Consider the following 26,100-nt stretch of genomic DNA (forward strand, 5'->3'; position numbering starts at 1 on the left):
ACACCCAAGAAGTAGATTTACTTACCTACACCTTGATTAATGACATATTTGCTTGTCTTAATTCTCCTTTAGAAATTCAAAGAGTTGGGCTGGGGATGTGGCTCAGTACTTGCCTATCTATCATGTGTGAGGATCTGGGGAAGGAAGGAAGGAAGGAAGGGAGGAAGGGGTGGAAGGAGGAAGGGGTGGAGGAAGGAAGGAAGGGAGGAAGGAAGGAAGGAAGGAAGGAAGGAAGGAAGGAAGGAAGGAAGGAAGGAAGGAAGGAAGGAAGGAAGGAAGGGAGGGAGGGAGGGAAGGAGGGAGGGAGGGAGAAAGGGAGGGAGGAAGAAATTCAAAGATCTTTGAGTTGGGGATGGTGTTGCACCTTTTACTATTGGTAATCCCCACACAAATATATAGGTGCCTGACAAACATTTATTGCCTAAAAGATGTTTGGTCAATGTAGGAAGAAAAAGCATGAGTTTTGCATTCCCATAAAGATGTGACCCATGGCACTGCTTTCGTTATTCACTTGAACTGGAAAAAAGCACTCAGTCTCTCAACTTAATCTGTAAAATGGGGATAAAAATCCTCCCCTGGAAGGGTTTGCACTGAAATCAGATGACACAGAACATATGATACACCCACCATAAATGAGAGCCCAGCAAATGTGCACGTCCCACTTCCCTCTTGGGGGTTCCGCAGGAGAAGCTTGCTCACCTCAGTGGCCCACACTAGTGCAGATGGCCAGGATCATGTAGAAACCCAGTGATCCACCCAAGGTGCCTGGGAGATCACATCCTGAGTGGCCCACTATGGCTCCTCAGACACTGGCTGAAAAGTAAGGCTTTCCCACCAACTCACAACTTACAACCAAAGTTGAAACGCAACCAAGTTCTGGTGGACATTGTGGGACCCTTTCAGCTCCTATAGAGAGCTTAAAAACTGAGTTAGCTATTCCATGTCTACCCACAGCTAAATGAAAGCCCACCCTCAAGCCACAGGCTGTGGCTGAGAGAGCACCATATTCTGATGCTTCATGACAGAGTCTGTGGGATGTCACAGTGTTAGAACAAGAAGACAGAGGAAACTGGGAGTTGATCTGGAAAAGCATAAGGGGCCTGTTGCTGCATGGAGAATGATAGAAATTGTCTATAGGTGGCAGGAGGTTGAATAATATCCAAATATCCAGTAATACAGAGACTAGAAATCTAAGGATAAAGAACTCCATTTTTTTTTTTAAGTCTTAAAAAAAGAAAAAGAGGAGGAACTTTTGTGTCACAAAAAAATATCAAGTAGAAGTTGAAAGACAACCTGTCAGAAAGCTACAGGAAGGACTCAAGGACTGGATGATAAGGTGTGTGTAGTTCCTTCTAACTCCACAACCCAAGATGCATTTCTCAATTATGATGCTACATAGATGGAGACACAGCATGGGAAGACCCACTGGGGTGCACCAAGAAGGGGAAGAAAAAGCAACAGGTCAAGGAGACTCATAAATGCCCATTTCTAAATACACCATAACTCAGTCATTTTGAGGTAGGACAGAAGACATAAGAATGGGTAAAGAGAAGACATGGGGGACAAAACTGGAATGGCCATGATACAAAGTCCAGATCTAAAGTCCACTTTCACATGGATTCAAAGTTCAGATTTAAAGGTCATTTTCACAAATTCTGATCATAAAGAGTCCGTAAATAACTTATCTACAGATCCATAAATAACTTCATTCCTGTCTTGAACCCAAAAGAAAAGTGGGCCTGAGAATGCCTTTGCTCTGCAAGTAACTACTCTTTAACTTTAGGATCTGATGACTTCATCTGTACCTCATAGTCACCATCAAACCCTCAAGGTTACATCAGTGAGGAGCTATTTAAGTTCACAAAGTGGACCGATAAAGCCCCTGGTGGGGAAATGATTAGCAACTCTTCATCAAAACAAAGAAGAAAATGAGTGCCCCTAGGAGGTAATAGTTAACATGTCCAGTTACCAACACAATGGAGGACTGAAAACATCCTCCTAGACCAGTCTCTGCACTGTAGAGAGCACACATATAAATATGCCTAGCTGAGATGTAGCTAGTGCATTCCTCTCCCACACCCACACTGTCCTGTCTCCCAGAATGTGTACTTCTTTCTCTTTCTCAATAAAATCAGTCTATGTCTCACTTTGACCCATCCCTAAACTCTCTTCTGTGATGACAGCAAGGACCCTCTCACTTGGGTTGAGGTTCACCTTCTTTTTGGGGGACCTCCTAGGACCCCTATCCTGGTGCCATTTTCAAGTGATAGCCTTTGAGCAAGTTAAATTCAACCTTACACCACTCAGTGTTGCCATTAAAAAAAAAAAATCCATACTACAGTCACACGTGACTTCTACTGCTTAAATGTGAAGATGAGTCACCTGAAGGAATTTTCACTAGCAACCGACACCATTTAGCACCAGAGAGTACAGGTAAACCTGGCTATGCAAATCTGCTGCCCAAACCACTGGCAGCATGTCAATCTTCTGAGCTCTGACTTGACTACAGAGTCCAATGGCATGGAAGACACCAGAGAAGAAGAAAAACTGATGAATAATCAAAGGTTGCAATATGTTGCTCTGAAACCTAAGCAATATGTGGAATGTTCTCTGAATACTGGCTTTGCTTTTCAAATACTAATTTTGCTGAGACTCAGTGTTTGACAGGAACCCACACTACTCCATGGGATATAAAACTGATCCCCACCTGGCTCTTCTCATGTGTGCACAGTGAACATGGTCTGGAATGTGTATGGAAACCTGAGCAGTCATCTAAACCTCACATGCCTCTCCCTGTCACTGGTCCTTTTTGGGTACTATCCATGTGCTCATATGAAAGGGAGCTACAAGCTTGGCAGAAGACACATAATACCAATCCTGAACGTGGGGCCCTGAGCCATTCCAAGTTAGTTCACTTAAAGATGCATTGAGGATTCCCTGCACTGTCCCCAGTCAGTGGACTCAAAAGGAAATGGTCAGGTTGCCCAGAGACTCTGAAATTTACACTCAGAGTTAATGATGAGATGGGTAAGATTCAATCCCATGGGCTGTGCTTGGAACATACCATCGTAAGAATTCTAAATCATGGGCTGGAGATGTAGCTCAGTGGTAGAGCATGTGCTTAGCACACAAGAGGCCCTGGGTTCAATCCCCAGCATCAAAAGGAAAGAAAAAAAATCAAAACCAGGCATGACTTTTCTCCTTTACATTCAGAATGTGAGGGCTAGCCACAGTGGTACATGCCTGTAAACCCAGTGACTGAGGCAGGAGGATTGCAAGTTCGAGGCCAGCCATTGCAACTTAGCAAGAGCCTCGGCAGTTCAGCGAGATCCTGTCTCAAACTAAAAAAATTAAAAAGGCTAGGAATGTAGTTCAGTGTTAGAGCAGCCCTGGGTTCAAACCATAGTAACAAAAAAAAAAAAAAAAAAGTGTGACAGTTTAACATTAAGTTGTAGAACTAACTACATAAAAAGTGGATTTTATGTTTTTATACCATATAATATCCCTACAATCATCTAGTTCATAATTGAATAAAATTTGGGATATTTTGTTTTTGGTAAAAGCAGTATGCCAAAATCTTCTTTCCAATTAATGTAAAATGCTAAAAACATTTTAATTTGGACCTCCATAAGTAATGAAAAAAATTCAAAAATTTTGAATTCCAAACCTTATTGAAAAGCAACTTTATCTGAAGAGCAAACAAGGAGAATCAGTTAAATATCGGAGTAGCCCTGAGCTGCTAAGTGACATGGAATCTATCTTAAATGCAGGACTTGCCAACAAGTAAGAGTCTCATTTACAGTTCTCAGGAGGAGTGAGAGATTGTGAAAGAGAGGGGAAAAAAAAAAAGGAAGAAAAAAGGGAGATAATCGGGAGAGCAAGAAAGTTTGTTCAGGTCATAGGTCAATGCCACCCGCTGAGCCACACCGTTCCTGTAGGCAGCTGCTTGGGAAGCTCCACCACCAACAGATGCAGAGTTTCTGGGGCTCCACACTTACCAGTGAGTTCCTCCAGAGCAGACTGTCCACTCTTGCTGTAGTGACTGGACTCTGTGCTCACACCGGCTGGGCTGGACTCGGCCGTGACATTCCCCTCTGTGTCCGTCTGGGACCTTCACATACAAACCAGAGCAGACACACTTGTCAGGAGAGAGAAATACCACATCTGGTTGACCACAGCACTTACCACCACCTCTTTCAACAAGATGTTTCAGAACCGAGCAGATCAGCAGATGGCACTAAATAATTAATTAGCCACACATGGAGCAATGTCCTAAGAACAGAGAGAGCACCGAACTGGAAAAGATGAAATATCCACTGCCCAAATGGAGAGTCTGCCATCCCTCACTGCAGAATGCCTTTCTGAATCCCCCTCAGGGAGCTAGGTCTAGCCAAACACACACTGGAGGGTACTTGGTGGTTTGGAAAATTTAACCTATGCCAAAAAGCAACTCCCAGGTAACCAGCAACACCAGCAAGTCAAGCATAAAAATGACTCCACTGACGCCCCCTCTCCCCCAAGCAATCCTCCTGACATGGCTCTCCCTGAAAAGGTGACTGTAAAACCAGTCGGGAGTGGATGCCAAGCAGCTGTGTTTGCCCTCCGGGTCTCTGATTCAGAGCTCAGATCTTCTGACATGAAAGGTCTCATTGATCATAATTTCAACACTTGACTGAAATCTGTACTTCCCCAAACCCTCTCCAGGCCCTTATTTGTCAAGCAAATTGAGGCAACAGTTTCATGCAACCCTTTCTTGCCACAACTACCTGGGCTCATTCAGGCATGGTGAGCAATGTTACAATCATGCTCAGATGCGTAACGTGTGCAACAGTATTAATCCATCAGCATTCTGAACTGATTCAGCCAGATTTCACTGTCTATGAAGAAAGAGAGTTTTTTTGTTTCTTTATTCGTTTGTTTTTGTTTTTGATGCTACAAACTGAACCCAGGACCTTGTGCACTAACACTGAGCTATTGTTCCCACCCCCAAGAAAGTCTTGGATAAGAATGTAGATGGACCACGGGGGATGTACTGATAAACCACCTGCCTATTCTTCTCTCCTTTGCCCTCCTATTGAGGTCACCCCAATTCCTGTAATCATCTCCTTACAGTACTTTCTTAACCTCAGTATTCTTCTCTATCCCTCCTTCAGAGTACAAGCCCTCCTCATCACTGCATATGTCCCATTTCTAGTCCAGAGTGAGGTTGCAAATGACAGCCAGGTGTGTAGGGACCAGTTCACACATGTATTCTTTTTTTTTTTTTTTTTTTGTGGTGCTGGGGATTGAACCCAGGGCCTTGTGCATGTGAGGCAAGCACTCTACCAACTGAGCTATATCCCAAGCCTTCACACATGTATTCTTATTGGCATACACAATATTTTAAAGTTTTCAAATTAGTTTACTATTTAAAAATTTATATTTCACAGAACAAATTTTTTGGAATTTTTTTTTTTTTTTTTTTTTTGGCCTTCTCCCTGTAAAAACAAGAAAGTCTGGAAAGACTGAGCCCTTGTTCTTGCAGGGCACCATCTACTGGTGACAAGCAGTGGCTGTGCCTGCTCAGAAGTATGGTGGTTAGGCTCCCTCTGCCACAGCCCCACCCTTTCAGCCCCACCCTTCTGAACCCAAGCAGGCATCTGGATAGTGACCTCCATTCTCAACTCTTGCTAAGACCAGTCTATTCCCACAGTCCCTCAACTGACCTGTGTATATCCATGTGATGCTGTCACCCCGTGGTAAAGGCCTCCGAGGGTTTCCAACATCTGTGGTGGATGATGCCAATGTCATGAGACTCTTCTCTATTTCTAGTTCCATCTTCTACTGCTCCCACCCCTTTTGCACAGATCTGCTCCACACACAGTGGCTTCCTTCCATTCCTGATCATGCCCCATAGTTACTGTGGCCTTGGCCTCACCCTTCTTGCTCTTTCACAGTCCCCTCCTAGCCTGACTTCAAGGTGCAGCTGCAGGGCATCAGCCTGGAAGCCTTCCACTCTACCAGCTGATGTCTTCACTCCTGCGTGCTTCTACAGCTCCCTCCTTAGTCTCCTATCACCTACTGATTACCACAGAACACATCTTTTCTCAACTAGATGGACAGTCTTTGCATATGAAGGGTAGTTCAGGTTCCTAACACTGAGCAGGTGCTCAAGAAGGGAGTGTTGATTAATAAATGAGGAATTTTCCAAACTAGAAAGATGCTGGGTATTTGGAAGGAATGTTAGTCTTGCAATTTGAACATACAGCTTCAAATCTAAGGTCCATAACTTGGGAGCCATGCAAAGTTGGAAAGTCACTTTACTTTTTCTGAACCCCAGAGCCCTCATCTGCATTAGAGGGATAATAGCCACCTTCCAGGCAACTACAAAACTCAAACATGATATGACACAAAAGCCCACAGTAAAGTGACAAGAGTGTTCATTGCTACTTCTGAATTGATAACCATAATCCATCTTCAGTGTTTTTAAAAATAATCTATCCTCCCTCCCCTCCCCCATTACATCTTTAACATGGCAAGGTGGTAGGTAGGCCCTGTAAGTTATATAAGGAGCCATAAACTGGAGAGAGAATTTTAGAGCAGGAAGGGAACATGAAGTACTTTTAAAATCCTCTAATCTAGTCCACTCTCCTCTCTTTGCAGATGAATACAATGAAGCTCAGGTGACTTACAGGATCAGGACAATATGGTGGCTAAGAGCCAGGTCCCTCCAGCTAAACTCCAGTTTAAACATGAGTTCTTCTAGTTACTAGCTCTGTGATATGGAACAAGTTACTTAATTCATCTGAGCTACAGTTTGCACATCTGTAGCGAGGTGATGTAAGATGTAGGCTAGTTCATGGAGCCGGGGGAAGAAATCAATGAGCTAAGACACGGTAGGTCCTTAGTATGATCTTTGTACACTCTCAGTGCACATGCAATCGCTGTTCCTGCAACCAGGGCCAAGACCACAGAGGGTGTCAGTAGCTGAGAAAGGGTTCCCAGTGTCCCAACTCCTCTCTAGGTGATCTTCTTCCCAACCTCTCTTCCCTGACTCACTAAAGAGGAGGAACTTCAGAGGGGCCAGAGGACCTCACCCCAGGGAACATTAATGTTAAAACAGGACTGGCAGAGGCACATCTGCCAGGTTTTCCTTCCTCTTCTCTCACAGACATTTGTTCTTTATCACGAGCTTTTGCTCTCAAGAAAAACTTGAATAATAATGTTAAAGGTTTTATAATCTTGCAAGTGATTAGTCGAAATAAAAAGTAGAATTGACAGTGATCAAAGACTGCCATGTATTCTAGTTTTGAGAATGCAAAACAAGAATCTGTGAAGAGTAGTTTGTGCATTGCCTCAAAACTATTAATGCTACTGGAATTATAAAACTTTCATGGGGAGCTATTCTTTGCATGCCTGCAGCCAGCTGAGCCATTATCTAAGCCTTGGCCCTCTTCTCAGCAGTGTTAGCAGAGCCAATGACTTAATTTAACAAAATAATAACCTCCCAATTAAAAAGATGCACGTGAAACAACATGTATCCCATTTGTTTACAATTAAAAAAAAAAAAAAAAGATGCACGTGACCCTCACTGAAGTTGGGGGACAAGTAGAAGAAAATAAAGAAGGGGCCAGGTAAAGCCTGACATCCCTCACTGGCTGGATGCCAGCTGACTTTCCTCTGAAGGGGAAAATGTAACAGAGCTTACTAGAACACAGTTCGGGAAGGAATATCTAACTCTTTGGGGAATCATACAGACACAGGAAGCTGAAAGTATGGTCATGAGTCTATGTACCTGACCAGGTATGTAAATATACATATGCACTTGTATTTGATGGGCGAATGTATACTTGGGCCAAGTGCGACAGTTTTAAGTGTCCGCTCCTAAGGGTGTATGTATAGCTGTCTATGTATATGCACTCGGGGTGAGAGCTATGAAATAAGCAGGTAGAATGTGACATTCCATTGCTAGTCCCTGTCTGCTATGTACAGGTATTACTTACTGTCCAGCTGAGTGATATGGTCAAACACACGACATATCTCCAGCACAAGACTGAGTTGAACACTGTGAGCAAAAGCTCTGGGGCTCCCTCTAGAGCAGTGCTAGAGGGCTGCACTGCCCAGAGTGCTCACGGATGTGCAGCGTGCCAGGAGCCCAGGGCACCTCGCTTAGCTAACATGTGGGAGGCAGACTGAGCAGCCAGAACCCAGAGGGAGCAGCATGTGGCCCCACAGTGGTCCTGTCGATGTATCATCAGAGACAGGGCTGGGAGGACAAAGGACAGCAGGCTTATCCCCTCAATCAACACAGGTTCCATTCTAGAACTAGTCCCTCTCTTACTACTCCCTTCTATTCAGTCTCCCTCTCAAAAAGCCCCAGAGTACACAGGGACTGTAGGGATCCTTCCCAAGACAAACCCTGCTGTAAGAAGACATGTCAGTTACTCAGCAAGGTGGTTTTCATGTTTGTTTTTCTGGTTTGCTTGTTGCACTGTACATGCCTCTGTATGATTGAATCACATGGTACCTTAGTGCTCACTTGTTCCTGGGGGGCAGTCACAATCCTGCCCTCACAGACTGAGAATCCACCAACCAGGCTCTTTAGCTGGTGGCCCAAGAGGGCAAGGCGCACTGTTCCTACCTGTACAGGAAAGGTGCAACCGTGGCAGTGTTGGGGTGGTTGTATTGCTGCTGTGGCTGAGGTAGCTGGACACTGACGGTATTGCTTCCTGTGGTCTGGGTGGTCCCGACGGATCCACTGACAGTCTGGCTGCTGATGCTGTGGTTCAGAGTGGCCCCTCCTGGGCCTTTTCCCTCTGAGGATGCCAGGCTGGAGGAAGAGCTGGAGTGTCTGCCATCCAACTGGGGCTTCTGTGGGGGGAGACCTGAGCCCGGCTTGCTGCTCCGGTTCCGCTCCCCTTCCTTGGGAGGCATAGGGGCACTTGGGGACTTCCCGGGCGTGCTCTTCATTCCTGGTTTTGGTATTCCACTATGGGAAGGGGCTGCGGGCTCCTTCTTGGCACTGCTGAGCTTCCCCCCTTTGGGGATGAAACTGGCGATCTTGGAGGACTTTTTTGGCATCTCGGTCATAGCTGTTCCGCTGGGCTCCTCCTTGGGTTCCTCCTTGAGGTCTGGCCTGTCCGTCACCGAGGCTCTCTTGGTGAGGTCTTTGCCTTTTTCCTTCTCCTTCTCCCGCTGCTGTTTCTCCTTCTCTTTCTCACTGCCTTTTGGAGAGCTCTTCTTGTTGGTCAGTGCCCGGCTAAAAGTCCGCTGGGCGATGCCCTTGAGTGCGATCTTGGGGCTGCTGGACGTGGAGCCTGTGGAGGACAGCGCACGGCCAGCAGCCTCCAGCTCTTCACTCTCTTCGAAGCTGGGTAGGATCTCTAGCCGCTCACAGCTTGTGTCCCGGGACCCTGGGCCCTCACCTGCCTTGGAGCCCCCTTTACTGTTGAAAAGTTTTAGCTTTTCCAGCATGGACTTCTGGTTGTTGGGGGCTGGTTTCATGGCTTCTGGTGTGGGCCTTGGGGTCTCGGGCCCCGGGGACTTCACGGACAGCATGGATGATGTGGCACTGTGCTTCACGCTCAGCGACTTGCTGCGCCAGGGCTTGGAGGCCGCACCGGGCTGGGGGATGGCTGAGGAGGTGCTGGAATTAGAGGGGATGCAGGGGCTGCTGCTCTCCAAGGAAGCAGGTGCATTTTCGCTCATTCCGGGGTGGGAAGAGGCTGAGCTTGCCAATGGCTCTGCAGAGACAGGGAGGGAGGGAGACCTGAATCATATCTGCTGACCTGTTTTAGAGATAAGGGAAGGCTGGCCGGGGCGACACAGCCAATCACTCCCAACCTAAATGCGGTATGGCTCCATTATCTGCTTTGTGGATTATCTGTGGTTAAAATCTAAATCTTAATCAACTTTCTCCTGTTCTCCACCGTGCGTAGTTCACATCTCCCCTCCCCACACCCCATCACATTTTAATGCTGTGTGCTATACCAACACAGACCAACCTTAACACGCAAAGAGCATAATTAAGAATATAAATTATCCAAAAAACCCCACAAAAACATAAACCCTTACCAATACCAACTACCAGAGTGGCATAAGAAACCTGTAGGAAATAATTACTGCTTTGACTTATTCAAACCATAGTTCCATTTTATGCAAAAGATTCACCAACGAGTAATTATTAGTAACTTTAAAGAGAACAAATGTAGCAGAGACATTAAAATAAAACACACCACACATACACAACGTAGAAAAGGAGAAGAAACCAGAAAGAATCATTAGAGAAAAATAATTACCCTCAAAAGTTGTTAAATCCTATCAAACCATGAAAGTTTTTAAAAGATTCAGGCTGAACTTTGAAAAAAGAACTTTTTGTGCTTAAGAGCATAATCTATGCACATGGCTTCCCCGAAGGCAAGAAAACACACAGGTCATCTGAAAGTCAAGGCTTCCCCCTGGCGCTCAGTGAGTGCTTCCCTGGCCAGACGCTTTTCTCAGAAATTCCTCAAAATATTTCCAAATGAGGGCCAGAATTATTCTGGAAAGTGCAGACTCCAGAGTGCAGTTCTGCTAGCCACGAAGGTGGCCTGGTGGCCACAGAAAGGAGTACTGCAGCCCTCCTCTTCTTCAGCAGACCTGGATGATGCCACTCTGTCTCCTGGGTAAGACAGCTGTTGGGGAAAGCGGCAGGGAGACAGGGAGGGCACCCTGGGCTGAGCCCAGTTTTGGCGACGCCCCAGGACCCACCATGCAGAGCCCACAGGATGTGCCCCTTCAGCCCCCAAAAGAGTGCATCTGCATCTGTAAAGTCACAATGACAGGACTTACCTAGCGGCAGTCACTCTCTCCCACAACGATTCCCTAGGAAAAATTTTCCAACCAGAGAAGCTGCCCTTCCAATTGTCACAAGTGTTTTCGGTTAAACTGCTCATGTTTCTAATTAAGTTTTGTCATCCACAACTACTCCAGTGCCCAGCAGCCTGGCGGGATCAACGGCTGCTGCTTCTGCTCTCTCCCTGTTTTTTTTCCCCCCTTTCCTAATACCTACGTTCCGCTGCCTTCGAGCAACAGAGTAAACTGTATATAGATGGCTTTTTATGATTTAAAAGTCAACGGCCGCTGAGGCTGAGTGGAGCAGCCCTGTGTGGGGCGTGAGCTGAGCAGCGGAGGAGCTGCCTCCCTTCACCCTCAGCGGCGCAGGGAAGCCACAACTCGGGGTGATCCAAAGCAGACCTCCCAATGTTTTAAAACACATACATCTTCCTGACTTACTGGGGATTTGGGTTTGGAGGGGAGGGTGCTACACAATCCTCCCTAACAAAACTCAGGCGTTGTTGGATCTTTTCCTGGGGAAAGCCAGAGACTGGCTTAGAAATAGACTCGGGGAACCCACCCGCATTGCTGTCTGTCAGAGGGTCTCCACAGGCTTGATGTTCCCCTGGGGGGGTCCTCATGGGTGTCAGGAGGCACAGTACTCAAAGCATTGTGAAGAGGGGGATACTGCTTCCATTTTATAAGATTAAACTGACACTAGGTAGGGCTAATGAGAGACTAAGTCACCCAGCTAGAAATGTACAGATATGGGATTTGAACCTGGTTCTCCTGACTCTCAGGGACAGCTTCATTGCTGTCTCCTTTGATGAAGAGCATGTGTAAACAAGTCACTTGAACTGTCACTCTCGGGCCCCTGCCTTTTCTCCTTGCTATATACATTGAAGACATCAATGGTAGGGCATAAACTAGCCCCAACGCTCAACAGAAAGCATCCTGTACCACAGAGAAAGCTCTTTGGCTAATGTAAAAAGTGACATTCCAGTCCTGAGTACCACTTCTCTTAGGGCTACTGCTTTTCTCTTTACCTGGGATCATCATCCATTCATTCAATATACCAATAGCCACTCATTCATCAAGTATCTGATACACATCAGACACTGTTCCTAGTCCTTGGGATACACCTGTGATAAAACAAAGATCTCTACCTTCATGGAGTTCACATTCTAGGGAAGGGGGAAAGCAACAATTAAAGTAATTAATCATACCATTTGTAGGAAACTACATGCTCAAGAAAAGTAATGGGAATCTGGGGACAGGTTGTAGCACTGTCCTTGCAGAAACTACAAGATCACATATGGAGATACAGCCCTCTTTCCTAAAGAAGTTCTGGGCATGGTCTCCATGTGTACCTGGATCCCTGCTAGGAAGTCCTGTGAGGCTTGCTCAGAAATGGTTTTGACAAGACGTGTTCCTATCTTCCATTTCTATGCATTTTTAACACTAAAAATCATAACTAGAAATTAATCATAATGGGGGGGTGAGAGAAGAATGGAGGAACTTTAGATTACATAGAGGGAAATGAGAGGGAGAGGGGTATGAAAAATGGTGGAATGAGACAGACAGTATTACCCTATGTACATAGTATTACCCTATGTGCATGTACAATTACACAAATGGTATGAATCTACATGGTGCACAACCATAGAAATGAAAAGTTGTACCCCATTTGTGTACAATGAATCAAAATGCAGTCTATAAAAATTTTTTTAAAAATTAAAACTTAAAAAAAAAATTAATTAATCAACAACTAAGTAGCTAACACCTGACCCAGAAAAACAAACAGACACATGGCTTGTCTGCATGAAATGGCCAAACTCAATGACCAATATGGCTTGTGCCCTCCAGAAACTCACCAGTTAAAGGTGTAACAGACCTCAAAAGGAAAAGAGTGGTAGCGGGCTACCTTAGTACCATGGGAACTCTGGGAACTAAGGTGGCTCCCCTAGTTCCCTCAAAGTTTGAAAAACCTTCCTGGAGCTTCAGAATTTCTCCTTGTTGTTTAGCCCAGGCTCTCCTGGTTACAGAATCATGGGGACACTTGAAAGCTATTAATTTTTAGTTATGAAAGGTAGACCTGGAGATGATTCTGGACTTGGTTTCTGGAGCAGAAGTCTTCTGAGGAGGGATGGAGGGCACCAGGGCATCTGAGGACCAGGTCAACAATGCTTTGCACTCACATCCCTTACATAGCAAACGGGGTGTCAGGTCACAAATGGGCTTATCCAGGGCAACTCGACGCATTTCTGACATCCGTAGGATATCAGATCAGTGATCCCAGATCCTGGTTGAGTGGCTATTGAGGGACTGTTCTTTCTTTGGGAAGAAGCCATTTTTAGTGCCAGGGTCCTCTGACTCTTGGCACAAGGCTTTCCTTACAAGGTTCCTAGGAAATGAGATAAACACACAAGAGGCAAGCCTTGCTCGCTAGGTTTTATCTTTATCCTGTGCACATTCAGGGTGTTTCTTAATTTTCAAATATTCGCTCTCCACAGTTCTCTTAGAAATGTTTACTAACAGATGGAGAAAGCCAGCTGGGTCAAGGTATAGTCAACCTTGGAGGAATCTCCCTTGTGAATCCAGAAATGGTGGAGTCTAGGAAAACAAGCCTGGGGGAAGGAGGGTGGGGCGAGTTTCTTAAAATTAAGCGCCTTTCTCTCCCTAATAACTAACAGCTCTTGTTTCTTTTCTCAAGTATATGAACTTTTGTTAGCGTAAAGGAATCTAAAAGGGAGAGGGGATAAGGCATAAAAGAATGTTCTGTACATCCTACTCCCCAAACAGTGGTATGTCAGCCAACAAAGAGGTGAGTTACCTTGAATGGCATGTGGATGAATATTCTTAACTCTTAAAAGTTTTATGCTTATTTCAATGCCTGTTAGAAAAAGATAAGTAGCCCATATATAAATGAACAACTTCACACATATTAAATGTAGATTTAAAATCTGAGATGATTTAAGAAAATTATGAAATAGAAAACACAAGTGATTCCCAGACTCGGCAAAAGTCATGCAGAAGGTCTGTGAGAGACGGAAATTGGGGAAAACTGTTATATTAAATCAAGACATATTTATTTTATATTAAAATCTGTTGTCTTAGAAAATGTATGACCAAATGGGAAAAAAAAAAGGACTAGGTACAAAACTCATTTGAAATGGCTACTTTCTATTTAGAGCTTATTTATATGTATTCATCTAGCATGTGATATTTTTGTTAAGAATGGCCAAGATCTGCAATGTGATCTGGCCTTGTTGAGCCAAAGATAATTTTAAGATAATGGCTTTACCCATTTTTTGACCATTAAACATAGTTAAGAGTGATGCAGTACACTGTGATCCAATAAACACCCACACATCCATATGTAAAACTGAAAAATATCAAGTAGTACTCTTGTAATGTACAATGGACTCTGGCATCTTCTTCCCTGCTCTAATCTAAAAAATGGGGACAGCAGAGCCCTTAATTAGATTTTATGACCCATTAGTGGTCCTGCCCAGCAGTCTGAACATCTCAGTTCTGAAAGACCAGCTTATGAGGTTCACCACCACCACTGACAAACGACTGCCGGAGGAAAAGTCTCATCTGAAACACTGCAGACAAGATCCCTTTGAAGAAAAGAAAGACTTTTTTCTTTCTTTTTTTCTTTCTTTTTTTTTTTTTAACAGCTTAGAGAGAGCATTAATCCTCCAGAAGGGAGGGAAAAGGTTTGGTTTTTCTGGCAACCAGCCTTAACCTTCCCTGACAGAAACCAAAATGCTTTCTAAATGAAAATACTGTGTAAAGCAGATAAATAAGCATTTCTTCCCCTCTGCCCCTGCAAAGCCCAACACCAGCCCAGATTTCTTCTGTCCCCAGCTTTTCAGTTAGGGAGACGTTGGTGGTCTAGTACCAATGCCAAGGGGCACAAAGACAGAGTGTCCTGGGTCCAAAGACCCCAGCTCTGGTCACCCACTTCTGTGATTTTAAACCTGCCCTGGGGAGGTTTCTAGCCCATATCCTCTCCAGAGTCTTTGGAGAACAGACCTGATAGCTGCTCCTGGGAAAATGTTTGCAATTTCCTATGATTTGTCAAGGTGTCAATCTTGAGCATTCAAATTTGTTAGGATAATTGAAACTAGTTTTTGGTTTTTCAGTTTTTGTAAAAGCTTGTTTGCAGAGTTGCACAGATCGGGTTCCTTACAATGCTGTGTGTCACCAGACCACAGAGGGTCATGTGGGCCTGGGGGGGTGCACCCAGTGGTTCTGCAGGAGTCAGGCTTGGGGAGGTGTCTCAGAACGTTTCTATCAATGCCTAACATTAAGGGCATGGGTTTAATCTGAGCCCTTCCTTTAGTTCCTTCTGGGTGAGGGTTTCTGAAGGTACAGAAATTAGAAAAAGGGCAAACGAATGACCAGAGTGTGGGCAGGAAAATGAGAGGGCATGAAGTGGGATGACCTGGGATTTTAGTCCACCTGCTCCAGGGCTGACTATGTCTTTCAGTCCACAAACTGCTAGGATGTCTAAGCTAGAATAAAGATTGTGATCCATATAGCCAAATATTTATTAAAAGTTGCTGTTTTAATGCAAATCCTATCAAAATCCCAATGCCAATTTCTGCAGAAATAGAGAAATTCATCCTAAAATTCTATGAAATCTCAAAAGGACCCTGAATAGTTCAAACATTCTTAAAAAAGTTGGAGGTCTCACACTTTTGATTTTGAAACTTACTACAAAGCTACAGTAATCAAAACAGTAGAGTACTGGCATAAAGACAGGCACATAAAAGACCAATGAACTAGGCTGGAAAGTCCAAAATAAACATCTGCATATGTGGTTAATTCTTTCAACAAGAGTTTCGTGACAGGGCTGGGGTTATGGCTCAGTGGTAGAGTGCTTGCCTAGCATGTATGAGGCACTGAGTTTCATTCACATAAAAATAATAAATAAAATAAAGACATAGTTTCCATCTACAACTAAAAAATATTTAAAAACAAAGTTTCATGACTATTTGGTAGGAAAGGATGATCTTTTCAACAAAGGGTGGTGGGAAAACTGGATATTCCTGTGTAAAAAAATGAAGTTGAACTCTTACCTTACACCACAGGTAAAAATTAAGTCAAAATGGTTCAAAAGCAAAATGTAGGAGATAAAACTATAAAACTAGAGGAAAACATAAGGTAAAAGTTTCATAATATTGGATTTGGCAATAATTTCTTACATATGATGCCAAAAGCATAAGCAACAAAAGAAAAACTAGATAAGCAGGATTTCATTGAGATTAAAAACTCCTGTGAGTCAAAGGGTACAATCAACAGAAAAAAAAAGGCAATCTATGGAATGGGATGAATTATTTACGAATCATGTATCTGATAAAAGATTGACATCTAGAATATATAAAGAGCTCTTACAACTCAACAATAATAAAATAATAGGCAGAAAAACTTGAAATTTCTTAAAAGAAGATAGGATATACAAATGGCCAATGTGAAGATGGAAAGATATTCATCACTAATCATTAGGGAATGTAAATCAAAATTGCAATAGATACCACACATAAACATTGGGATGTCAATTATTTAAAAAACAAAAAGCATCTCTGACACTTCCTACCTGGCCTTGTGGCTAGCAGCTGCATTTAGTTTACTTATGTACAAGAATGGCTGATGAACCATGATATGCACAGAAATGGTTATTGAAAGAGATCAATAAACATGACTCAAATTAAAATCAGATGTGCCTGACTTTTCTTCTCCTGGTCAATCCTGCCTACCAGTTATTCTCTCTAAAGCTGAGTGAACTGAACTGACTAGCAATGTTCATGATGTTTTCAATGTATTTTCTTGTATCTCTGCTGGGGATTTTGCTAAACTAGGTCAATAAAAATGCCATGTACAAATGCTTCAGCATCTTGAGACAGTGTAACCAAAAGCAAATGTCAGGATGTGAAGACATATCTTCCTAATCACCAGATGTCTTCTCCATCCTGCAAGAACCACGAACTTTCCAGTTTTCCTCATGGACTTTTTCACTTCAGAGAAGCCGAAGGGGCCCGCAACTACAGTTGTTTTGCTTTAATATGTGACAAGGTAATCCTTTTTCTTCAGTGGTTTGTTTTGGATAAAACCAAGTGAAACTATGGTGAATGAGGTCATTTGTTTCTCTGTTGGTAGCTAAGAAAGAGTAGAACAAAACAAGTATGCAGTGTCTACTTTCCAAAGTCATTTCCTCCACCTTTTCTCCAAACACATAATTTCCCAAGGTGTGTTTTCAATTCCCACTAATGTTATTTTAAAAACTGGTAAAACAAAAGAGAGGCTAACTTGCTGGAAAGATTAGTACTCAGTTAGACTTATGTTTGATCTTGGGATAACACCTTAAAATAAATTCTTAAAACCTCTGTCTCACACATCCTTCACTTCACTTCAAAAGGTGTCCTGCAGGAATTTTTAAAATCCTTCCCCTCAACTGGATCAGGAGACAAGTTGTTTGACTGCTGGCATCTGAAGGAAGATGTGTTTAAAAATAAAAGGCATTCATATTCTTATCTTTCATTTCTTGAAGGCAAAGCACCCTCAAAATCCTTCCTCTCTTGAACATTTTTGTTCAACATCCTGAGGAGGAAACTTCTGCTTTAATCTGTGAAGCCATTTCTCTATCTTGTACCATATATGGCTATAACAAAGTACAAAAGTGGATGGTGGAAACCATCTCTCTTCTTTCAAGGGGGTATGAAGTTTCATGGACAGATGAGAAACACTTCATAGGGGGCAAAGCATACTCTTTGCACGAGGTCACTGTCTGTAACCAACAGCTTTGTGACAAAGTTAAATGGTTGCAAATATATCCCTCTAAGAGAGTTAGCTAAAGAATTCTGTAGGCCCCCTCCTCTAAGATATCAGTTCAACCTTCCCACCTTCTCTTGGTTTAAAGAATGGATTCCTCCCAGTAGGCGCCTCCAAGTCAAACACAGCACAAACAGGCAGTAACAGAGCATTCAAGTTCTGTTGTCAGGTGAGTTTGGAAAATGAAGCAATAAATAGCAGTCAGAGTGCTTTCTTGTCCATAGGACTTCACAGAGTCTTTCATATGCTTACCAGAACTGGGAATATCCAGAAGGAGAGTGGGAAGGCATGATTCCTAAATGTATTTTTTGCTACAGAACTGATTTTATGGATTGTCTTAAGGAAAAAGTCTATCGTGGAATGCATTTTGTAAACCTAGTCCAATGAAGTGGGCCAGAAATGGGTACACAAGTCATATCAGAAAAGGGCTGTTCACCACGTAATAGTCGCTGACCAGGGAGTTAGGCAAGGGAGAAAGAAGAACATGCACCCTGTTTCCCTGTGAAGTCATGCTCTACAATATCAGGGAATTATTTCATGGTATGCATTTTGAGCACTAAATACTCATTGTGCACCTGTTCCCTTTTATTTCAATAGGATTAGTATGCGGCTCTGCATGAAAGTCGAAAAGTTGCAGGAGAAAAAGATTTCTATGAATAGTTAGGCTCATTGGGATTCACCACTGGGGCATGGTCACTGTGAACCCGATGGGGCCTTGGACTGTATTAACTACAGGAGTGATATTCAGAAGAAATAAGGGAAGGATCTCCCCCTGCAACTTACCATTCAGACCGCAGTACAATCGAACATGAGACTTTTTGACCTGTAAAGTCTTCTGAGAAATAAGCTACTTTAAGACCTTTGTTTCCCCAGAAGTGGATCAGAGCTCTGCACAGGTAAAAACTTCTCCAAGATCTCACATCCTGTAAAGGGCACAGCTGTTCCTGAACTTGGGACCTGGAGTTTGTTAAAGTAACTTCCCTGGTCTACTCCAAATCTCCTAAGTTAGGACCTGTTTGGGATAGATCCAAGAAGCTAGAGTTTTAACCAGTTCTCCAGGTGACTGCAAGCACATTGTGACATTCAGAAGCCAGGTGTGAGAGTTCAAGTTTTACCACACTACAAAAGGCAACTGTAGTTCTCCCAGGACAAGGACCAGAACAAGGACAACCTTAAACCAACAACAAGGAGTGGAAAAAATGACCAAGACGTGCAGCTTGGAGGAGAAGGCAAGATAGAAGAATCCTATTAAACTAGGTGGTTTCTCTTTCCTTTTGATTGTTCTGTCTGGTGATATTGGGTATTACAAAAAAAAAAAAAGAAGAAGAAAAAAAGAAAAAGGTAAAGCAATACTTGTCAGAGCAGGTCTGTGATGCAGAGATACCAAGGACCCCGTTACAGCACAGGATCCTGGGAGAACTCTTAGGGACAGCTGAGGAGGAGCAGGCTGGGGAGTGTTTACAGGTATTGTGGAAAAGGAGAGTTGAGTCAATCAGATCATACGTGCTCCACCTCTACCAGAGCAGCTCCCTCTGCATGTAAGATTTGACAAAAAGTTTCCATGGCAAATTTACCTATATAATATCAATAACATTATATATTAAGAATAACAGCCAACATTTAAGAAGCATGTACTTTGTGACAGACACTTTTATTCCACTGGCTTTTTTCATTCACATTTTAAATCAAATGAGGCATAGTGGTCCAGGAAGGATGGCAGAGCCAAACAGATTAGACCTGGGCAACTTTACTGCCAAGTTCACTCTAAGCTGCACTTCTAGTATACTCTGCCTTGAGATGAGACACTGAAAGGGACTCTTAGAATAAGTGCTCTTCTGTTGGTACAAGATAGAGCGTTTTCCTTAAGGCTTCTGTTAATAGCTTTCGGAGACTCTATAGTAAAATTTGCTGATTTTTAACTCCTTCCCTGAGGAAAGAGAGAAGTTTTCCCTCCAGTAGGAATTTTTTTTTTTTTAATAGTAATGTCAAACAATTTGGCAAAAATTTAAGTTTTTTTCCCCCCCTTCAAAATTTAGGATGCTGGCAAAATGTAATCTTTCTGCTGTCATTTTTTTCTGTCAATCAACATCAGAAGCCAACCAAAGAACTAGCTTATTGTATTTCTCAGGGGGAAATCAATGCAGAAACTGAGAGCTGAATTGGGCTATTATTCACTATCTGTGATTGTATTATGCCAAATGTGCAGGAACAGAAGAAAAAAGGCATCATGTATCCTACGCTACCAAGTATGCAGACACTTGGTATCAGATAGATCAAATACTTTCAGAGCTTTGTGAATGTTAGTGATCCACAGACAACCCTAACAGACTTCTGAGCCTTTTCACCTGACAGTTGTCTTCTTAATGGAAAAACAGAATTATTCTTCTGAAAAAGTGAAGTACACAAAGGTAGAAAACACCCTTAGAGACAGCTCACCAGCTTTACTCTCCCAAATCAGGAAGCAATTTCCTCCAGGTGTCTGTTTTGTTTTAAGCAACAGGCCTGGCTGTGACAAGCTGGAGGTAGAATAAGTTTTTGAAATGGAGCACTCATTCAGAGGAGCCCCAGGAACTCTCTGCAAGGCCAAGGCATCTTTTTAAAAAAAATCAGATAATCATGATGCTCTGTGCTGCTCAGACCACCTTGTGCAAACATAGAACTCTGTGGATGAGTTCAAGTTCAACTTAATAGCTTGGCAATCTTGAGTTACTTCGTTTGGCTAAACTCCAGTTTATTCATCAGTAAAAATATACTGACACCAGTATCTACCATTTATTGTCACCATGAGCCAAGCACCATACTAAGGGCTTTAAATAATCTCCTTTAACAAATTCATTTAAAATAATGATTTCATTAAGTCACACAAGGACTTCATGAAGTGGACTGACTGACCGCAGGTCAGAGATGTTAGCAACTTGCCTAAAGTCATGGCTATAAGTGGTAGAGTGAGAATCCAAGCACCCAAGTCCACACTCTACTTAGTCAACAGACTCCACTTGATGGAGGTAGTGACCAGCGCTCCCCTCCTTCCCCACAGGGAGCAAAGGGGCGAGGGTTTGAAAACACGCTGCAAGGTGCAAAAGGTTCTGCAGACAGACTAGTTTCCACTCCCCCTATAAACACTGGGCTTTCTTAAAGCAAGGTGTTTTGGCGACATTATTATCCATCATAAGCAGAGTGAGCCCAGGGGACTACCTAAGAAGCCCCTTATGCCCTGACTCTGTAGAGAAAGAGAGAAGTGCCCCCAGCCCCACTGCATTCAGAAGCACCGGGGCTCCCGTGGCCCCACCCAGGCTGCCTGCAGATCTCCAGTTCCCCCTTGTGCCCACCTGTGCAAAGAGGCTCTGGCCCATGGGCCTCATCCACCTCAACAGGCTCACTGGAGGCAGCCCCGTTAACACAGCTCACTGTCTAGAGTGATGACTCCGTCCCTCCTGGCAGCATCTGTTCTGGTTCTGTCAGACCCACAGGGCTTTTCACATGAATGATGGTGAACAAGGACACTAGGGGCTTCTGATCCTGCAGGCAGGCCTGGGAGGTAGAAGGTGGAAACCTGCTCACGAACCAGCCTGGACCTTTTAAATTCAAACATGCCTCAGCTTCTCAAATGCTGTTCTGGAGGAGCTTTGTCATCTTGAATAATGAATTCTAGAACCTACTTCTAGGGAGGACTGGGGCTGTAAGTGATCTGGCCATGTTTGGTCCTCCCTCGGTCCACCCTATCCTTTCCCATTCTTCCAGGTTTTTTTTTTTTTTTTTTTTTTTTTTTTTTTTTTTAAGACACTTTTGTTCCAGGTACTTTCCCAGGTGCGAAGGATAGAGCAACAGACCTCTGCTCTATACCTTCAAGGGGTTCCAAGCAAATGCAACAGCAAACTGTGATGCCCTGGTACGGGGCTGTAATAATGCAACTATGGATCACAAAAGGACTTACCTAACTCAGTACAGGAGCAAGTGGGAGTCAGGAAGTCATTTAAGCCGCTTTTTCTGCCACTGTGTGGAACCTGAAGAACTACATTCTTTACAAAGCAATAAAAGGAAACACAGCGTTCAGGTACCCATGCCTAGTGATTAAAATCAAACACAGGAGAACAAAATACAGAGATTCTGCACTTAATCAGGGCAAAATCTGGCCAGTCAAATATATCTACACACCTAATCACAATTAGGGGTTTCAGAGGCATATCCATTCCACCCAAGCATAATGAAAAATGGGACAAATAACACAATCAGAAGGCTGCTCTACCCTGGGCACCCAGCACATATATACTCTTTCCTTTCAGTAGCACGTACTGAGTTTATTTCCACAATGAAGAATCTTTACGAGTCACCACCCAGATTGGGATGGAAAAAAACAGGCATGCATACTTGACTTTCATTTTTCCTAAATGTGGTTGAAGAACCAGAAGGAAAGTTGATAGTTTCAAATAATATCAAGCTGGCCCTTGACCTACTCACTGCTAGCTGTTAATCTAGATATCACTAGTCCCAGGCAAATGACCAAACTTTTCTCTGCTCAGAGTCACATTTTGGATTAAAGATGTAAATGAGTTACAGAGACTCACATGCAATATTTTTCCTCCCAGTTTGGGTCTTAAAGGAGGAAATGAAGGCAGACAAAGACAATCAGTGTTTGCCCTGCAGTGACCTGGACTGAGCTTGATGGTCTGAGGTTTCTTCCTGAAGAGGGCATTATCAAGCCTATTTCATTTAACAGTAAAATCCAGCACAGGGAGGACAAGCACTGGCCTTATCTCACAGCTTGGTGTTAAGTAAGGCCTGTTGGCTCAGCCTCACTGTCCTTTGCAAAAATTATCAAATCTATGGATCCAAGGCTATAGAGTGAGGAGGATTTGGAATGAGAGGAGGGTAGCAGGATATTTCTGGAAGCCACTGTTAGCCAGAATAGGGAGAGCGACAGCATTTCAGTTACTTGGGGGAGTTGTCTCTGGTAGAATTCCTTGACAAGCCACTTGGGCCAGCAAGGCCCTAGGGAATGGTAACTGTCTTGCAGAAGATAAGGGAAAGAACTCCTAAGAGCCATATGGTATGTGATGTCTCCCTCTCTTTGAAACTCTCCCTCTGAAAATATACTGTCACAAAAGTTAGTGAAAATACGAAACGCTTGCTGTGAGTAGGTATCTCCTGGAAGCCAGCATAAAAGTTGGCTTCAGTGTTCAGGGTGTTGGGTGGAATAGAGACAATCTCCACTGAGAGAAGCCTTGGAAATGTGCAGACATTCTGAGGCAGGTTCCAGACTGTTCCATCTGCTCTCCAGAGTGCAGGTATGTCCTGCCAAGTATCTGGGTTCACTGGTGTCAGTTCAGGACAGCTGATCTCTTAATCTACCAAGCAGCACCGCTTCTGCACAAGGTCCGTCATGCACTGCATTCCTTCCTCCCAGTCTCAGCAGTTCTCCTTTACCTCTCCTGGAACCCCCATTTCCCCAGTTAATCCTTCCTTGCAATGGTCATGGCCAACACATTCTCTCATCGTCCCCCCATCCTCTGCCCTTCATGCATCATAGCCCTTTGTACTTAATACTAACTTGGAACAGACTTAGCTACTCTTCTGGGACAAAGGATAGTCATCCAGGGCATGGAGGCCAAATCTGGCCCATTGTCTGTCTTTGAAAAAAAAACTTTTATTGGAACACAGGCATGCTCATGTTATTGCCTATAGCTGCTTTCTCACTGCAGTGGTAGAACTGAGTAGTTGCAACAGTGTCACTGTGGCCCTCAGCCCCAAATATTTACCATCTGGTCATTTAAGAGAAAGTTTACCAACCCTTTTTAAAAAATATTAATTCTTCAAGGTTAGGGGCCTTTTCACACTTATCTTTTTATCTGTCGTACCTGATACAGAATAAATATTGCTTACATGTGTGAATGCATGCATGAGAGTTAGACAGACATCATTTGATCAACTTAACAGTGCCAGGATATTAATCAAAAATGTTTCAACCAACTGAGAAGGGATGTAGTAAGTTAACTCTATTTTCTATTTAATGTAGTTAAAAGCAACAAAACTTTTATGCTTTAATGCGAATTGACCTTTTGTTTTTTTCCTCAAAAGCATGTTACTCCATTTTTCTTCCTTAGTAAACTTATGCCTAACTGAAACTCCATGTGATGCTTCAGGCTGCAATGTTGAACATAGTAACCATTAGTATCCATCACAGACAGAATTTTGGATGTTACTTGGAAATAGGACAATTAATATTCAGGTCAAATGTTGGAAGTTACTGTTTTTTGGTATATACATATATCAAAAATACTATCTCCCTATCATTTGTTTTTATGATTTATTTTTTTAATTTTTGGGTGGTACCGGGAATTGAATGCAGGGGTGCTGTACCACTGAGCTGTACCCCAGAAACTTGGTGGGGTACACCTCTTTTCCTATTCTTATGCTTTTATTAGTGCATTATAGTTATACAAAATAGTAGGGTTCACTTTGACATAATAGTACATGCATGGAATTTAATTTATTCCATTTCAATCTCCAGTACCCCTCTCTTTTTCCCCTCCCCCCTTCCTCCTCCTACTCCCCTTCCTACTCTACTGGTCTTCCTTTTTATTTACTTACTTGCTTATTTTAAATTGGTACTTAATTTTACTTTTTATTTGAGTCAGGGTCTCACTAAGTTGCTGAGACTGGCCTTGAACTTGTGATTCTCCTGCTTCAGCCTTCTGAGTAGCTGGGACTACAGGCTTGTGCCACCATGCCTAGCTGTTCTTTATGATTTTAATAATTAATAACAACTCAGTAATTTATTAAGCACATATTCTATAAAAGACTCTATGCAAAGTACTTTACTTGTGGTATCTAATTTACTCCCCACAATGTCCCCATGAAGTAAATATTGCACTCTCATTGAATAGACAATAAAATTGGGCCTTGTAGAAATTAAGTAGCTTGTCCAATGTCAGAGGACAGTACCTGTCTATCAGGCTCTAAGGTCAGAGCTGTACATTATCACTCTACAGCTCATTCATTCATCTATGATTTCAACAAATATTTATTAAAGCATTAAACAAATACTTCACTATTAACATCTCTGCACACCAAGCTCTGCCATGGCAATGGAGAGAGAAGAGAATTTGACTCAGTTCTGATCTTGAGGTGCTAGCCTGCTCAGGAAGGACAGACAAGAAAACCGCAGAGTAAGAGGACTAGAGAATTAGTCCAGGGTGCTGGGGTACTCAGAGCTGGGCTTCGAACTTAGTCTCCAGAGGTCAGGAAACAAAATTTAACCTGAAACATAGAAGATGAGTTAGAAATTCAGAAGGAAGGATAATGAGGAAAGAGGAAAGCATTTCAAATGGAGACCAGCACTGACCAAGGCAGAGGAGAGGGTACATGCTCTGCACAGCCCTGCATACTCTTTCAAATGCAGAAGCTCCAGGCAGAGAGGCAGGGGAGCAGCAAGAGCTAAATCCAGCTCACAGTGGCCTCGCAGATCAAAGTGATGAGTCTCCAAATGGTCAGAGAGTTAGGATGGTGAATAAGTATCCCAAGGGCCACGTTAATGGAAGTTCACTCGACAATCATTCCCTTTCTCAACCAAATCATCTTCCTCATTATGAAAACCAGATAACTTTTAACAGAGACTTCTTCCCCAATGTCCCACTGAAAACTAAGCCCCTCAAGGACTCCATGATCAATTTTGCTCCTTGAAACCAAAGTGGCTGTAACAAAGTCAACACTCAAAAGATGTGCACCACTGAATGCATTGGATTAGCACAGCAAAGTTGGGCATTGACCCAGCTTTGAATTATGATGAATTTCCTTCCTCCTTTCTCTCTTCCTCTTACTCTTTTGCACTGTGAATTGAACCGCAGGGCTTTATGGGTGCTAAGCACATGCTCTATCACTGACCTATACCCCCAACCCTCCTCCCTGTTTTGTAAGATGAATTTTTATGAATTGAGGGTAGTCAGCTACCAAGCTCTGGAGACAAAGTTATGTAGAGAAATTGATATTAACAGCAGGTACAAGAACTCCTCTTTGAAACTCCCCTAATTTAGGAAATATCTTGGAGAGGTGAATAGGCCACCCCATGTGTGAATGATGGTGGGAATATGGTCTGAAAGGAAAAAAGAGAAATAGTTCTCAGCCTCAGAAGTAAGGGGCGGAGGAAGAGGAGTGAAGAGAGATGGCAGAAAGATATGAAGAGGAGGCTGAAATCTTTTTTTTTTTTTTAATTAAAATATTTTTTATTTTTACAGACACATTTTGATTCATTGTACACAAATGTGGTACAACTTTTCATTTCTACAGTTGTACACAGTGTAGACTCACACCATTCATGTAATCATACATGTATATAGGGTAATACTGTCTGTTTCATTCTACTGCTTTTCCATCCCCATCCCTTCCCCCTTTTTCCTCTATACCCTCCAAAGTTCCTTCATTCTTCTCTTCCCCCCGCCACTCCCCATCATTATATATTGTCATGCACTT

The 26,100-nt window shown here is 43.1% G+C and overlaps 1 protein-coding gene across 4 annotated transcripts in view; it reads right to left on the reverse strand.

The window, feature by feature from the left end:
- Positions 1 to 26,100, reverse strand: part of NAV2 (neuron navigator 2) — a 693,848-nt gene that overhangs the window by 159,249 nt on the left and 508,499 nt on the right. For all 4 annotated transcript variants that reach the window (XM_079101816.1, XM_079101814.1, XM_079101815.1 and 1 more), the window contains 2 exons: positions 8,621 to 9,722; positions 3,999 to 4,111 (listed from right to left, as the gene is read on the reverse strand). In XM_079101816.1, the coding sequence (XP_078957942.1) occupies positions 3,999 to 4,111; positions 8,621 to 9,722 (1,215 nt within the window). The remainder of the gene's footprint in view (positions 1 to 3,998; positions 4,112 to 8,620; positions 9,723 to 26,100) is intronic.

Source organism: Sciurus vulgaris (assembly GCF_902686455.1).
Source record: "Sciurus vulgaris genome assembly, chromosome: 11".
In the NCBI taxonomy this organism is placed as follows: Eukaryota; Metazoa; Chordata; class Mammalia; order Rodentia; family Sciuridae; genus Sciurus; species Sciurus vulgaris.